We start from the raw sequence: 14424 nt of genomic DNA on the forward strand, positions 1-14424 counted from the left end.
ATATTTTTTGTATTTATTTTTATTAAATCAACATAAAAAACACAAAATACACTTACAATTAGTGCACCAACCCAAAAAAACCTTCCACCCCCATTTACACTCATTCACACAAAAGGGTTGTTTCTTTCTGTTATTATTCAGTCGTGGAATTAACACATTATTATGCCTAATTTGGACAACCAGGTATGGTGAAATCAAGGTACTTTTTAAAAAAATTAATAAAATAAGATGAATAAATTAAAAACATTTTCTTGAATAAAAAAAGAAAGTAAAACAATATAAAAACAGTTACATAGAAACTAGTAATTAATGAAATTGAGTAAAATTAACTGTTAAAGGTTAGTACTATTAGTGGCCCAGCAGCACGCACAATCATGTGTGCTTACGGACTGTATCCCTGCAGACTGTATTGATATATATTGATATATAATGTAGGAACCAGAATATTAATAACAGAAAGAAACAACCCTTTTGTGTGAATGAGTGTGAATGGGGGAGGAAGGTTTTTTGGGTTGGTGCACTAATTGTAAGTGTATCTTGTGTTTTTTATGTTGATTTAATAAAAAAACAAAAAACAAAAAAACCCCGATACCGATAATAAAAAAAACGATACTGATAATTTCCGATATTACATTTTAACACATTTATCGGCCAATAATATCGGATATCTCTAATATATATATATATATATGTATATATATATATATATATATATATACACATTTATATATAAACATATGTATGTATATATATATACACATATATATATATATATATATATACATATATATATACATACATATATATATATATATATATATATATACATATATATATATATATATATTTATATATATATATATATACACACTTCCAAACAGTCACTCTAAATGAAGTGCAGTGGAGGGCGTAAGAGACAATAATAGCATCTTTAGTGTTGGTAAATAACTATCTTGACACATAATGATTATCGTATTATACAGTACATACAACATTATCTTTACGGGTGAAATAATGAACACTTCTTTTGGCACAGTTTTATTTTAAAATGCAACTTAACACGACCCTTTTCATTTATTTTCTCTTTCCTTCCTTTTACAGCAAAGAAAAATACAACTAGACTTGGAGAAGTCATACATGAGTGGAAACGTTTCAAACGTCCTCATGATTTTCATCTGTCATGATATTCCATGAAAAGTAGACGCAGGCCATGAAGTGGAAAGGTATAAGATCCAAACTTTCTTCTTGCTTTTAAATCCACCGAGTTCCCAATTTTGCAGCTTTCTGGGGCATCCAGAGCTCATTTGCAATCGTGTCTCGCGCTCACAAGTTTTAGTTTCGGAACACTCAGACCCAAAAGCTCCTCAGCAGTCGGCTGGATGAAACACCAAAGAGAATAAAAAGTCGCGGTCATCACCTCGGGTTGGGCTTCCCTCCGCGGCTTACTTGGCGCCGGAGTCCCCGTCGGGCCTCATGCTGAAAGGTTCCAGTCGTTCGCTCTCGGGCAGCATGTTGTTGAGGCGCTCCATCAGCGGCACGGTCTGGTCGATGCCCATCTGGATGCGTCTCAGGATCATGGACATCTCGTTCACCTTCTGGATCTGCTCGGCGTACTTGGCGTAGCGCTTCTGACGCTCCTGCATGATGCTGAACAAGGTCTCCACGGACAGGTCCATCTGGACCCACACAAGGCGGGGGGTGCAGACGCCGAGTCAGCACACGGGAGAACAACAGAACTCAACATTGTGGATGTGTCCTAAGTGTGTTTAGAACAGGGGGGTCCAAACTTTTTGACTTGGGGGCCACATTTGGCTAAAAAAGCTGACTGCATGTAATGTAACAAAACACACACACACACACACACACACACACACACACACACACACACACACACACACACACACACACACACTCTTGTATTTGTTACCTTCTTGAGACCTCCCAAAAAATGCCTACCTCTTTACCACCCTTTCTAGATATATAAAGATTTGTATTTACAACATTAATAATATATACATACTATGCAAATGTAAAAAGGTAAGGTTTTATTTTTATTTTTTTTGTAATTGATTATTTACTTCAAGTTATTACAGTATGTCTCTATAAACATATTTATTTATTTTTTTTAAATTAATTTTGGCCAAAGGGGCGCATTTCAATTTTTTACACACACTTGTTATAACATATGTTGACCAAAGGGGGAGCACTTAAAATTTTTACACACACTTGTTATTTCATATGTTGACCAGAGGGGGAGCACTTAAAAGTTTTACACACAGGAAATTTGAAAAATCCCTCCTTTTTGGGACCACCCTAATTTTGATAGATTTCACCACCAGAGGTGCAAATGAGATCTCTATTTTTTGTTTTTTGTCATGTGCTTAAGGCCGATGACAAACGAGTCATGGACCACAGGTGGCCCCTCTACCTCACTTTGGGCCACCCAGCTGTAGAAGCTAACTGTAATGGCCACTATAGTCTTAGTACCGTAGTGTATTTGTTCATCCTATGGTCACATTTGGAACGCGGGTTGTCTTACGTCAGCACCGGAAGTCGTAAAATCAGCTGTTCACCTGGCGGGTTTTTCCCCGAGGATGAATAGGGAAGTCCTTCTTTAGCTGCCATCTTGTTTTATCATATATTGCCGCCTTTGCGCCTGTCAATGTTTACTTTTGTATGCACATTAAATCAACAAAAAATCATGATTTTGGAGCAATGTTCACAGACTCTAGTATTTGGCTCTCTATTAGATGCAATGGTTTTCCGTATTGGGACCATGATTTCGGTCCTAACTTGTTCACCGGTCCTCATATGGAAGGTACTTTTCCTTGTTGATGTCTCAAGAACGGTAGAAACACACACACACACAAACAGGCCAAAAGTTTGGACACACCTTATCCTCATTCAATGCGTTTTCTTTATTTTCATGACTATTTACATTGTAGATTGTCACTGAAGGCATCAAAACTATGAATGAACACGTGTGGAGTTATGTACTTAACAAAAAAAGGTGAAATAACTGAAAACATGTTTTGTATTCTAGTTTCTTCAAAATAGCCACCCTTTGCTCTGATTACTGCTTGGCACACTCTTGGCATTCTTACGATGAGCTTCAAGCACACCTGTGAAGTGAAAACCATTTCAGGTGACTACCTCTTGAAGCTCATCGAGAGAATGTCAAGAGTGTGCATAGTCATTTTGATAGTAGGCTAATACAGTGTTTTTCAACCTTTTTTGAGCCAAGGCACATTTTTTGCGTTGAAAAAATCCGGAGGCACACCGCCAGCAGAAATCATTAAAAAACTAAACTCAGTTGACAGTAAAAAGTTGTTGTCGCAATTGTTGTATACGACTTTAAACCATAACGCCCGAATGCAGCTGAGATAGGCTCCAGCGACCCCGAAAGGGACAAGCAGTAGAAAATGGATGGATGGACTTTAAACCATAACCAACCATGCATCACTATAGCTCTTGTCTCAAAGTATGTGTACTGTCACCACCTGTCACATCACGCCATGACTTATTTTGAGTTTTTTGCTGTTTTCCTGTGTGTAGTGTTTTAGTTCTTGTCTTGCGCTCCTATTTTGGTGGCCTTTTTCTCTTTTTTGGTATTTTCCTGTAGCAGTTTCATGTCTTCATTTGAGCGATATTTCCCGCATCTACTTTGTTTTAGCAATCAAGAAGATTTCAGTTGTTTTTATCCTTCTTTGTGTGGACATTGTTGATTGTCACGTCATGTTCGGATGTACATTGTGGACGCTGTCTTTGCTCCACAGTAAGTCTTTGCTGTCGTCCAGCATTCTGTTTTTGTTTACTTTGTAGCCAGTTTCGTTCTGCATAGCCTTCCCTAAGGTTCACTCACCTTTTGTTTATTTTTGGTTTAAGCATTAGACGCCTTTTTACCTGCACGCTGCCTCCCGCTGTTTCTGACATCTACAAAGCAATTAGCTACATGCTGCCACCTACTGATATGTAAGAGTATTACATGGTTACTCTGCCGAGCTCTAGACAGCACTGACACTCAACAACAACACATCCTTTGCAGACTATAATTACTGGTTTGCAAACTTTTTTTTTAACCCAAATAGGTGAAATTAGACAATCTCCCATGGCACACCAAATTGTATCTCACGGCACACTAGTGTGCACAGTGATTGAAAAACACTGGGCTAATATAGCTAATATAGAAACTTACATCATGTGTTGCTTTCATTATAACACTTACATAAGGCTTTTGTGTTATTGCGGCTTCAGACAGATTTTTATTAATTTTTTTGGTCCAATTTTGCTCTTTCAACATTTTAGGTTGCGGACCCCTGCTCTATGATTAAAGGGGAACATTATCACCAGACCTATGTAAGCATCAATATATACCTTGATGTTGCAGAAAAAAGACCATATATTTTTTTAACCGATTTCTGAACTCTAAATGGGTGAATTTTGGCAAATTAAACGCCTTTCTATTATTCGCTCTCGGAGCGATGACCGTTGTGACGTCACATCGGGAAGCAATCCGCCATTTTCTCAAACACATTACAAACACCGAGTCAAATCAGCTCTGTTATTTTCCGTTTTTTCGACTGTTTTCCGTACCTTGGAGACATCATGCCTCGTCGGTGTGTTGTCGGAGGGTGTAACAACACGAACAGGGACGGATTTAAGTTGCACCAGTGGCCCAAAGATGCGAAAGTAGCAAGAAATTGGACGTTTGTTCCGCACACTTTACCGACGAAAGCTATGCTACGACAGAGATGGCAAGAATGTGTGGATATCCTACGACACTCAAAGCAGATGCATTTCCAACTAGACTGGACAGATCAGCTTTCAGGAAAAGAAAGCGGATGAGGGTATGTCTACAGAATATATTAATTGATGAAAACTGGGCTGTCTGCACTCTCAAAGTGCATGTTGTTGCCAAATGTATTTCATATGCTGTAAACCTAGTTCATAGTTGTTAGTTTCCTTTAATGCCAAACAAACACATACCAATCGTTGGTTAGAAGGCGATCGCCGAATTCGTCCTCGCTTTCTCCCGTGTCGCTGGCTGTCGTGTCGTTTTCGTCGGTTTCGCTTGCATACGGTTCAAACCGATATGGCTCAATAGCTTCAGTTTCTTCTTCAATTTCGTTTTCGCTACCTGCCTCCACACTACAACCATCCGTTTCAATACATGCGTAATCTGTTGAATCGCTTAAGCCGCTGAAATCCGAGTCTGAATCCGAGCTAATGTCGCTATACCTTGCTGTTCTAACCGCCATGTTTGTTTGTTTTGGCATCACTGTGTGACGTCACAGGAAAATGGACGGGTGTATATAACGATGGTTAAAATCAGGTACTTTGAAGCTTTTTTTAGGGATATTGTGTGATGAGTAAAATTTTGAAAAAAACTTCGAAAAATAAAATAAGCCACTGGGAACTGATTTTTAATGGTTTTAACCCTTCTGAAATTGTGATAATGTTCCCCTTTAAGAAACACTGTTCTAATGCACAGGTGTATGAAAACCCAATTTCTCCATCTAGTGGAGAAGTTTGTGAATAACAACTTGACCCCCCAGCCCCCCACCCAAAGAGCTAAACTATTTGTCAAATTGAAAGGAGACACAATCTTTTTGGTCTCACATACAAAAAAAAAGTAATTTAGCATAGAGCAACTTGCAGGTCGTGGTGAACTGACCTCTTTGATGCGCTTGACTAAAGCGTTCTGGTCGAAGGAGACGGCCTCGGCGCACTGATGCAGGTGGTCTTGGTAGCGGAGGCAGAGCTGCAAGACCTGTGCTGGGTCCAGTCTCTCCAGACACACGCTGCTGGGCGACGTCTGACCACTCAGCACTCCTGTAGCGGAGCAAAAGTCACAGGGGTTTAGAGTCATAGCAGTAGATGACAAGAGTAAATAAAGCAAATAATTGCGGTTATTCCAGCAGAGCTGCTCCAATTTCCAAATTCTTGATAATCTTTATACATCAAATAGATAAAAGTCCTAAAACATAGTTCTCATCTTAAGGTCGGACTATGTGAGTTCTTCACCTCACCAAGACATTTTGGATGTCGTGTTCGATACGTCAACAAAAGACTTGTCACCTTTCAAGAGCGGCTGAAATGTGGGAATCTCCTGGAGCTTAATGACATCAGGGTCGTTGTGGATGTTTCTCATGGACTGAGTGCCCGGGGCCACAACAACTATGTCGTCCATCTTGGCCTTCTGTTTGGCTGGAGAGGGAACCACTGCGCACACACAGGTAGAAAAGTTAGTACGGGGGTGTCCAAACTTTTTCCATTGAGGGTCGCACCCTGAAAAATCGAAGCATTAGGGGGCCATTTTGATATATTTTTCATTTTCATAACTAATTAAATACAAATCATTTTCGCCCCCTTTAGGGCTCCCCTCAAGTTTGCTCCTGGAGACCCAAAAGGGTCTGAGTCATAAAAATGTTAAAAGTCATATATCATTTGTTTTTTCAACATAATAAATCACTCGATCAACTTCAGGTCTATCTGTCTATATAAAATATATATGTATTTTTAATGCCCTGCTTGTCAGACAACCCTGTTTTTATGGGAAAAACACAAAATATGCATTATTCCCCCCAATCCCCCAAAAAATGTCAAAGTGGAATATTTGATGGGAAGTAATTAGAGCCTTTAAGAGGTCAATGATTCAAAAAAACATTGACTTTAATTGATAATAATTTTTTAGGCAGTGGTAGTTTTTTTTTTTAAACACAAAAATGTATTTTTAGTTTTATTTAACTTCACTTTTATTTAGTTTTGTTTAACTTTCAACACCTAAAAGGTTCTGTTTGCAACTTCCTCACAGTAACATTTATCCATCCATCCATTTTCTACCGCTTGTCCCTTTTGAGGTTGCGGGGGTTGCTGGATTCAGCTGCATTCGGGCGGAAGGCGGTGTACACCCTGGACAAGTCGCCGTCGGCGATCACTCGAAACGAGTATGATTGTCCTCCTGTTGGTGGGATTGCCTTCAGGAGAACGCCTGTGCGTGAAATCTTTTAAAGTGGGGAGACTGGTGCACAGACAGTCACCACACTGTCCTTGGTAAAGAGAAGGCCAGGGCCCAATGGCATGGAGACCAAGGCAATTGGGGGCCCATCTTTGCTGCAGCCTTCTTCCGCCTTTGTGGAGCTTCTGTGCAACCATCATCCGCCCACTCCGCCGTTGAGGTCTTTTTCGACGAGGGAGACACGCAGACTCCAACGTCACTTCTTCGCTGTATCCGGTGGCAAGGGAAACCCAGGACGACCGGCACCTCCTCACAGCTGCAGGAGGCTGCCGGAGCTCCGGTCTGTCGGAGGACCGCCTATGGTGCGCCTACCAGCACTTGCTTTTCTCTCAGGGTGTGCTCCCCTCGCCTTTTGTCTTCCCAGACTAACCCACAAGGCAGCGGGGCAACAAGTCGCCACCTCATCGCAGACAGAAACATTTATCAAAGAAAAAAATAAATAAATGAACAACAGCAACAGCTAGCTTGTGTTACCATTAGTGGTGTCACAGAACACATTTGTCTGACAATTGTCTATAATTTTCACAATAACAAACTTTATCTAATTAGAAATATTTCCCAGCCGGAAAAAAATAATTGGTGATTACAGCGGTCACTCACTCACCCGGTCTCGTCAACACGTACACATGCAAAAGCAGTTTAAAGAAGCAATGAAACATTTGCAGTCACGTTGTTGTTGTTATGATAAAATATACTTTCACTGACAGTTAACCGTAGCTAACCAAATTGCTATTATTATCTAACAACACCTAAAGCTAATGCGCGTGCATGTGTTACGTCATTACGTACGAGAAGCCGTGAGAAGGTGGGATATACTGTGTAAAATACTTTGGAAAGTTAGCATCCTAAATGTTGCACACAGCCCCTTTATGTCTCTAAAATCAACTTCAGATATGTCCATCAACTATATATTTTTATTATTCTTTTTTTCTGTTTGTTTAAAGCCTTTTTTTTTCCAAAGAAAACTTTGTTTTTTATATGGCAAGGTCACAAAATATGCAATATTTCCCCCTAAAAAAATATTTCAAAGATGTGAAGTAATTGGAGCCCTGAATAGGTCAATCATTTATAACAACATTGATTTTGATTCCATCCATTTTCTACCGCTTGTCCCTTTTTGGGATCGCGGGGAGTGCTGGAGCCTATCTCAGCTGCATTCGGGCGGAAGGCGGGGCACACCCTGGACAAGTCGCCACCTCATCGCAGGGCCAACACAGATAGACAGACAACATTCACACACTAGGGCCAATTCAGTGTTGCCAATCAACCTATCCCCAGATGCATGTCTTTGGAGGTGGGAGGAAGCCGGAGTACCCGGAGGGAACCCACGTAGTCACGGGGAGAACATGCAAACACCACACAGAAAGATCCCGCGAGCCCGGGATTGAACTCAGGACTACTCAGGACCTTCATATTGTGAGGCACATGCACTAACCCCTGTACCACCGCCTGCCCTGATTTTGATTCATTATCATTTATTGAGCAATGGCGAAAAGAGCCTGCATGGCAGCTTTTGTTATTAGAGCAGTGGTTCTTAACCTGGGTTCGATCAAACCCTAGGGGTTCGGTGAGTCGGGCGGAGGTCAAGACACACCCGACTCATCGTGTAAATAAAAACTTCTCCCTATCGGCGTATTACGGATACGGCAACAGCAGAAGTCACACTGAATTGCAGGTGTGTAATTTGTTGTGAGTTTATGCACTGTGTTGGTTTTGTTGTTTGAACAAGGTGATCATGCACGGTTCATTTTGTGCACCAGTAAAAAAACATGGTAACACTGTAGTATGGGGAACATATTCACCATTAATTAGTTGCTTATTAACATGCAAATTAGTAACATATTGGCTCTTAACTAGTCATTATTAAGTACTTATTAATGTCTTATTCGGCATGGCCTTATTATAATCCTAACCCTCTAACCCTAACCAAATAACTCTAAAGTAAGTATTTGTTACTTAAAATATGTTCCCCATACTAAAGTGTTACCAAAAACATATAATTTTGTCTTGAATTTGAAAAAAAAAACATTTTATTTTTCACTAAAGAAGGGTTTGGTGGATGTGCATATGAAACTGGTGGAATTCGGTACCTCCAAACAGGTTAAGAACCACTGTATTAGAGTAAATATTGCAGATTTTCCTCGTTACATTTAACCTGTTTGCTGTTTTATTCTACTGTTTTAATAGTATTTTTAAAATGTGCCTGCGGGCCACAAATGCCCCCCGGGACGCACTTGGGACACCTCTGAGTTAGATGATGCAAACAGGGGCAATGAATAATCAGCTGGCAAGTCAAACGGTGCAACATCACTTCAGTATTTGATGCAGTCATACAACAAACAAACGTTTAAGAGAGTAAATGCTATAGATTGCAAGAGGTCTGAATCAATGGGGAACGATGACGGTTTGTCATGTGATTTGGACCAAAATGTCAGAACTGAAGTTGCTTTGTCAGTGAAAGGCCCGTTTAGGTAGCATCGAACACGAGAACACAAACAATGAAGTAGGAGAAACATGCTCACCAGACGAGCTGTAGTCGGAGTGTTTATGTTCAGCATCTCCGCTCTGCTCGGCCCCCATGATGATGGTGATCAAACGTTAGCTGATACCTGAAACGTAGTCGGAACAAAATCTCTACAATCCCGTCAGACCACCGGCAGAGACTTCTTGTGGCTCCGGAGCGAAACCGACCAGAATATTGTTTGAAAATGATATTGAATTAGGTGCAAAGGACCAAAGCTAGCGCTATTTGCTAACACACAGCTAACGTTACTTTGCTATTAGCTAATCAACTAAAATACATCTTACGTCCATCCTGTTTGTAAGTAAGTACACGCGTTGCTATTATTGCCACATGTGATGTTACAATGCATGAATAGTCTGACAAAAGGTTAATAAAAGACTTGCCACGGACCTGTGTTCACAAAATGACACTACTTCCGTAAATATTAGTCACGTGATGAATGACGTAATAATCAGCTGACTGTAGCGCTGCCATGGACAAAACAGAAATACATTTTAAAACATGTTGTATTGCTTATTGGTGCTTCAAATGATCGACGAGGAGTAAAAACTTTTAACCTACGCTTATTTGCAACCAAACAACGTTGGAAAGATATTGGACTGAGTTTAAGTTATAAAACGGTAAATCGCTTGCGCCCCCGTGAGGCCAAATGGAGATGAGACAATTAGAACACTTCAATGGTAACGTTTTAATTAACGCGAATAAATGTTTACAGTCCATCTTCGATATAAACTCTTGAATTAAAACACATAAAATATAACAACTTATCAAAAGAGCAGTATTATGGAGTTATTTTAACTAACATTTTAAAACACCAACACAACACATATGAACATTAGCATTTGTAAATATGAAGCAATATGGAGAGCAAAGTATCATGGCGTCTGTAACTGTATGACGCTTTAAAATGTTACTGTTTTAGCTAAACGATTAATTCATGGAACATTTAGGAGCCTGCAAACAAAGCCAATTAATTTGGAAGTGTTTCTTCGAAGGAAACTCTCCAGTCTAACAGACTTGAGTGAAACAATGAACTCATTTGATGGCAAACATTTAAAAGCTCGAAAGGAAAGAATTAATTAAATTCCGGTCGGCTGTTCTCCGTTTGCTTCGTTGTCATCCTCCGGCAGAGGGTAGGGTCGAAGGTCCAATGTCAGGATGCGACTGAAAGTCTGCTCATCAAACTGGAAAACAACAGGACACTGCAGTCTTTATCCTTAACAAGTCACCGACTTACTTGGACAAGGTTTTCTTACATCGGAGTAAACTCCCAGCAGGCTGTCGGCCTTGTGGAAGAAGTCCTCCTTCAGGGAGATGACGATGAACTGCATCTTCCGCATGATGGACTCCTCCTTGATGAACCTGGTCACCTGTGGGGAAGCGAAGGTCACACCTAAGGTAGCACCAAATATATACCGTATTTTTCGGACTATAAGGCGCACTTAAAATCCTTTGATTTTCTCAAAACTGCGCCTTATAACCCGGTGCGCCTAATGTACGGAATAATTTTGGTTGTGCTTACCAACCACAAAGCTATTTTATTTGGTACATGGTGAAATTATAAGTGTGACCAGTAGATGGCAGACACACATAAGAGATAAGTGTAGACTGCAATGTGATGGCAGTCACACATAAGAGATACGTGTAGACTGCGATATGACTCAAGTAAACAACACCAACATTTTATATGTTTCATTGAAAATATAGAACATTACACACCTCGCTCAAAAATCTATCAAAATGTTTTAGTACGACTTTGGTAAGCTATGAAGCCGCACCGCTTGATGGATTGTACTGTGCTTCAGCATACGAGTATTATTACTGTGTATGTATAAGGTAAGACATATTATCTGGCGTTTTGTTTCGCAATATTATGCAAAAGGAACTTTTCTTACCTTCTGGCTGATCTGTGTAAGTCCTGAAAATTGTAGTTTGTGCCGACCCCATAGTCGATAAGCTTCTTCTTTTTCTCTATCTTCTTGTTATGGGACATTCATCCTCAGCTGTTGCCATTTCTAATATTAAGTAGTGTAAAGTTCTTAATTGTATCTGTCATATCTGTAATGTTTACATTATTCACCCAAGGAACTTTAGTTATTATAGAGTTCCGGTCAGACGGTTTTTCACCGGACACATTTCCGCCGTTGTTATTGCACTAGTGAGCCACGGATGAGGAGATGCTGCTCCATTATTGATTTAAGTAAAGTCTGAATGTCATTAAAACAGTTAGCTCCATCTTTTGACACTTCTTCCACTCCCGTCCTTGGACGCTACACCGCTACAACAAAGATGGCGGCGAAAAGACGCTGACAAAAAGTGAGCCACGCAAATAAGACCTGCCCACAAAACGGCACATCCTGAAGCGACTGTCAGAAAGCGACTTAAAGATGATCTGTAAACCATAATCTATGCAACATTTTGACCAAAGAACCACCATTACGTGTTACGTAGACCACAAGGAAGTGTTTTCAATTTAGAAAAAAAAGACCCCTTTAATGCTCCCTATAAGCCGATGCGCCTTTTGTATGAAAATAGACCTGACGAGACCTGCTCATCGGCAGTGTGCCTTATAATCCTGTGCGCTCTATGGTCCGGAAAATACGGTATATAAGGGGCAACTACATGAAAGTGTCTTAGGTTAGCATTAGCTGGCAGCCATCACAAGTGGCTGGCAAGTACAATATATGTTCATAAGAAAATAGGTAGACACAAATTGTAGTGATTAAGCAGTACTGGGTGTCCCTCAAGTCCGTATTGTTTGTGTATGCGTTTATACTGCATATAATGGATACTTATTAAAACATATATACTTTTTGTTTAATTCATTCATTTGAACATATTGTATCTATGTTGTGTATATAATATTTTTTTATGACTTAATAAAAATATAATTAAAATCATAATTTAATTTGCAAGTATTTGATAATTAACATAAAACAAAAAAAAGATAAAATAAAATAATGTGTGTATTATGTGTTCAGACTAGTTCTTCTCAAATAGTGGTGTGGGCTCCTCCAGGGGGGCAGTTGTGTGCTTTATCAGTATCATGAAGTATCATGCTTTACACTGAAAATCAAAAAGCTGTGCACTACAAAACAAGCTCATTATAGCTATGTTTACTGACTTCGTCATTTTGATTAAAAAAAACCTACACAAATTGTTTTTTGTTTTGTAGGTTAAATTGTTTTATATATAGTAATGCTATGTTAATGTTGCTGAACAATCCGAATTCATCATTTATTTTTCAGTATCAAACGGTTTTCTATGTTATAAATAATATAATTGTTTTAATTTCAGGCAAATTGATGCACTTTGAATCTTTTTTGTTACAGACTAAAGAACAATGTCAATAACGTTATTCCTTGCTGTAAGTTGATTGATATACTGTATCTTTCTTTTTTGTTTTCTTTAAGGTTAATAGAGGCACAACGAGGTGGCATGGCTCTGATGGCAGCAACATGAGGATTCCTGGTTCGAGTCCAGCTTCTGCCATCCTTGTAATGGCTGTTGTGTCCTTGGGCAAGACACTTCGCCCACCTTTCTACCAGTGTCACTCACGCAGGCGAATAAATGTGTGGTGGTGGTCAGAGTGGCAGTAGCCGCAAATTGGCAGCTACTGCTACAAATGTAGCTTACCACCATCATCGTGTGAATGTGGATTTAATGAAAGAAGGCTTCTCAGTTTTCACTGTAAAGCCCTTTAAGTGTATGGAAAAGCGCTATATAAATCTCATCCATTATCATTATGTTTAATGTTATGCAGAGGTGTACTTATAACAATTTTAAAGAAAAATGATACTGTTGATAGTTGCGGTGGAGAGTGGGGATGGGGTGAAAAATTACAAAAAAATAACATAAAAAAAATGAGAAGCACTGGTCTATACCAAGGGAGTCCAAAGTGTGGCCGAAGCTATTATTATATTCTAAAAAAAAAAGGAATGAAAGAGCAAACTGGTGTAATGTAACAAGAAAATGTTGATGCTTTTTTAAATACACAAAGCTGACATGTAGAATGTTACTTTTCTTTAAAAAAAAATCTAGAAATTGTATTGGTTTTGAAAATGGAAAAATCCAAATCAAAACGGCTTTTGATTTTTCAGTATGCCGCCCTCAGTGGAAAACGTTTGGACAGCCCTGGTCTAGACTTAGCAGTGCAAGTGAAGGAAGAAAAATATCAGGGCTGCTTTCAGACTTGACTCACAAGAGGGCGCTGTTCTATACGATTTTACCTTCCCGATGTTGGAGTTGTCCAGGGCAGCATCCACCTCATCCAACATCAAGAACGGAGCTGGTCTGAAACTGAGAAACACATAAATGAAGGACGCAATAAACAGGAATCATCAAGTTAAAATTAGGGCTGCCAAAATTAACCAGCTAACTCATGTGATTAATCACAAAAAATGATTGCATTAATCATCCATTCATTTTCTACCGCTTGTCCCTTTCGGGGTGGCAAAGGGTGCTGGAGCCTATCTCAGCTGCATTCGGGCGGAAAGCGGGGCTCACCCCGGACAAGTCGCCACCCCATCTGCATTAATCATGAACACACTTAAATTAATCAAGCAATTCATTTTGAGCGTACAAGCTCTTTTACCTTAACCGATAAACGGTCAGTGATCAGATCAATGCATACGTCAGTACAACAATGAGTGAGGCGAGTCCGACTGGTGTGCTCGCTGGCAAATCTCACTCCAAAATACATCCAGATAGAACTTTAGATTAAATTGTTACCACATTTTGTGCAGGTAAATTACATGCATCCAAGTAAATAGATTGAAAATGTTCCTGGATGACATTCTGATAATAAAATTACATTTGTGTACAAATATTGTTTGTTTTTTTAAGCACATTTCAAATTACCGGTATGCAAGTGAGTAATCGC

The 14424-nt window shown here is 39.5% G+C and overlaps 2 protein-coding genes across 4 annotated transcripts in view; both read right to left on the minus strand.

Moving 5' to 3' along the window:
* Nucleotides 1-1033: 1033 nt before the first annotated feature.
* On the minus strand, nt 1034-9987 carry borcs5 (BLOC-1 related complex subunit 5). Of its 2 annotated transcripts, XM_061924343.2 has the most exons (5): nt 9933-9987; nt 9541-9627; nt 6079-6222; nt 5675-5832; nt 1034-1676 (listed from the first exon to the last, which is right to left on the minus strand). In XM_061924343.2, the coding sequence occupies exons 2-5, from the start codon at nt 9596-9598 to the stop codon at nt 1443-1445; spliced, it is 594 nt and encodes a 197-aa protein (XP_061780327.1). In that variant the 5' UTR covers nt 9599-9627; nt 9933-9987; the 3' UTR covers nt 1034-1442. The 2 variants fall into 2 exon arrangements, with proteins under 2 accessions (XP_061780327.1, XP_061780326.1); XM_061924342.2 differs by having other exon boundaries at nt 9541-9978.
* Nucleotides 9988-10210: 223 nt separating this feature from the next.
* smc1b (structural maintenance of chromosomes 1B) overlaps nt 10211-14424 on the minus strand; it is a 39910-nt gene continuing 35696 nt past the window's right edge. For both annotated transcript variants that reach the window (XM_061924341.2, XM_061924340.2), the window contains 3 exons: nt 13772-13841; nt 10799-10912; nt 10211-10726 (listed from right to left, as the gene is read on the minus strand). In XM_061924341.2, coding sequence (XP_061780325.1) covers nt 10622-10726; nt 10799-10912; nt 13772-13841 — 289 coding nt within the window. In that variant the 3' untranslated portion in view covers nt 10211-10621. The remainder of the gene's footprint in view (nt 10727-10798; nt 10913-13771; nt 13842-14424) is intronic.

This window comes from Nerophis lumbriciformis, linkage group LG29, assembly GCF_033978685.3.
Source record: "Nerophis lumbriciformis linkage group LG29, RoL_Nlum_v2.1, whole genome shotgun sequence".
NCBI lineage: Eukaryota > Metazoa > Chordata > Actinopteri > Syngnathiformes > Syngnathidae > Nerophis > Nerophis lumbriciformis.

Coding starts and splice junctions, on each gene's coding strand:
- borcs5 (XM_061924343.2), bottom strand. CDS start 9,598: ATGGGGGCCGAGCAGAGCGGAGATGCTGAACATAAACACTCCGACTAC. Junction 6,223..9,540: donor CTCCGACTACAGCTCGTCTG/GTGAGCATGTTT, acceptor GTGTGTGCGCAG/TGGTTCCCTCTCCAGCCAAA. Junction 5,833..6,078: donor ATTTCAGCCGCTCTTGAAAG/GTGACAAGTCTT, acceptor GCTCCGCTACAG/GAGTGCTGAGTGGTCAGACG.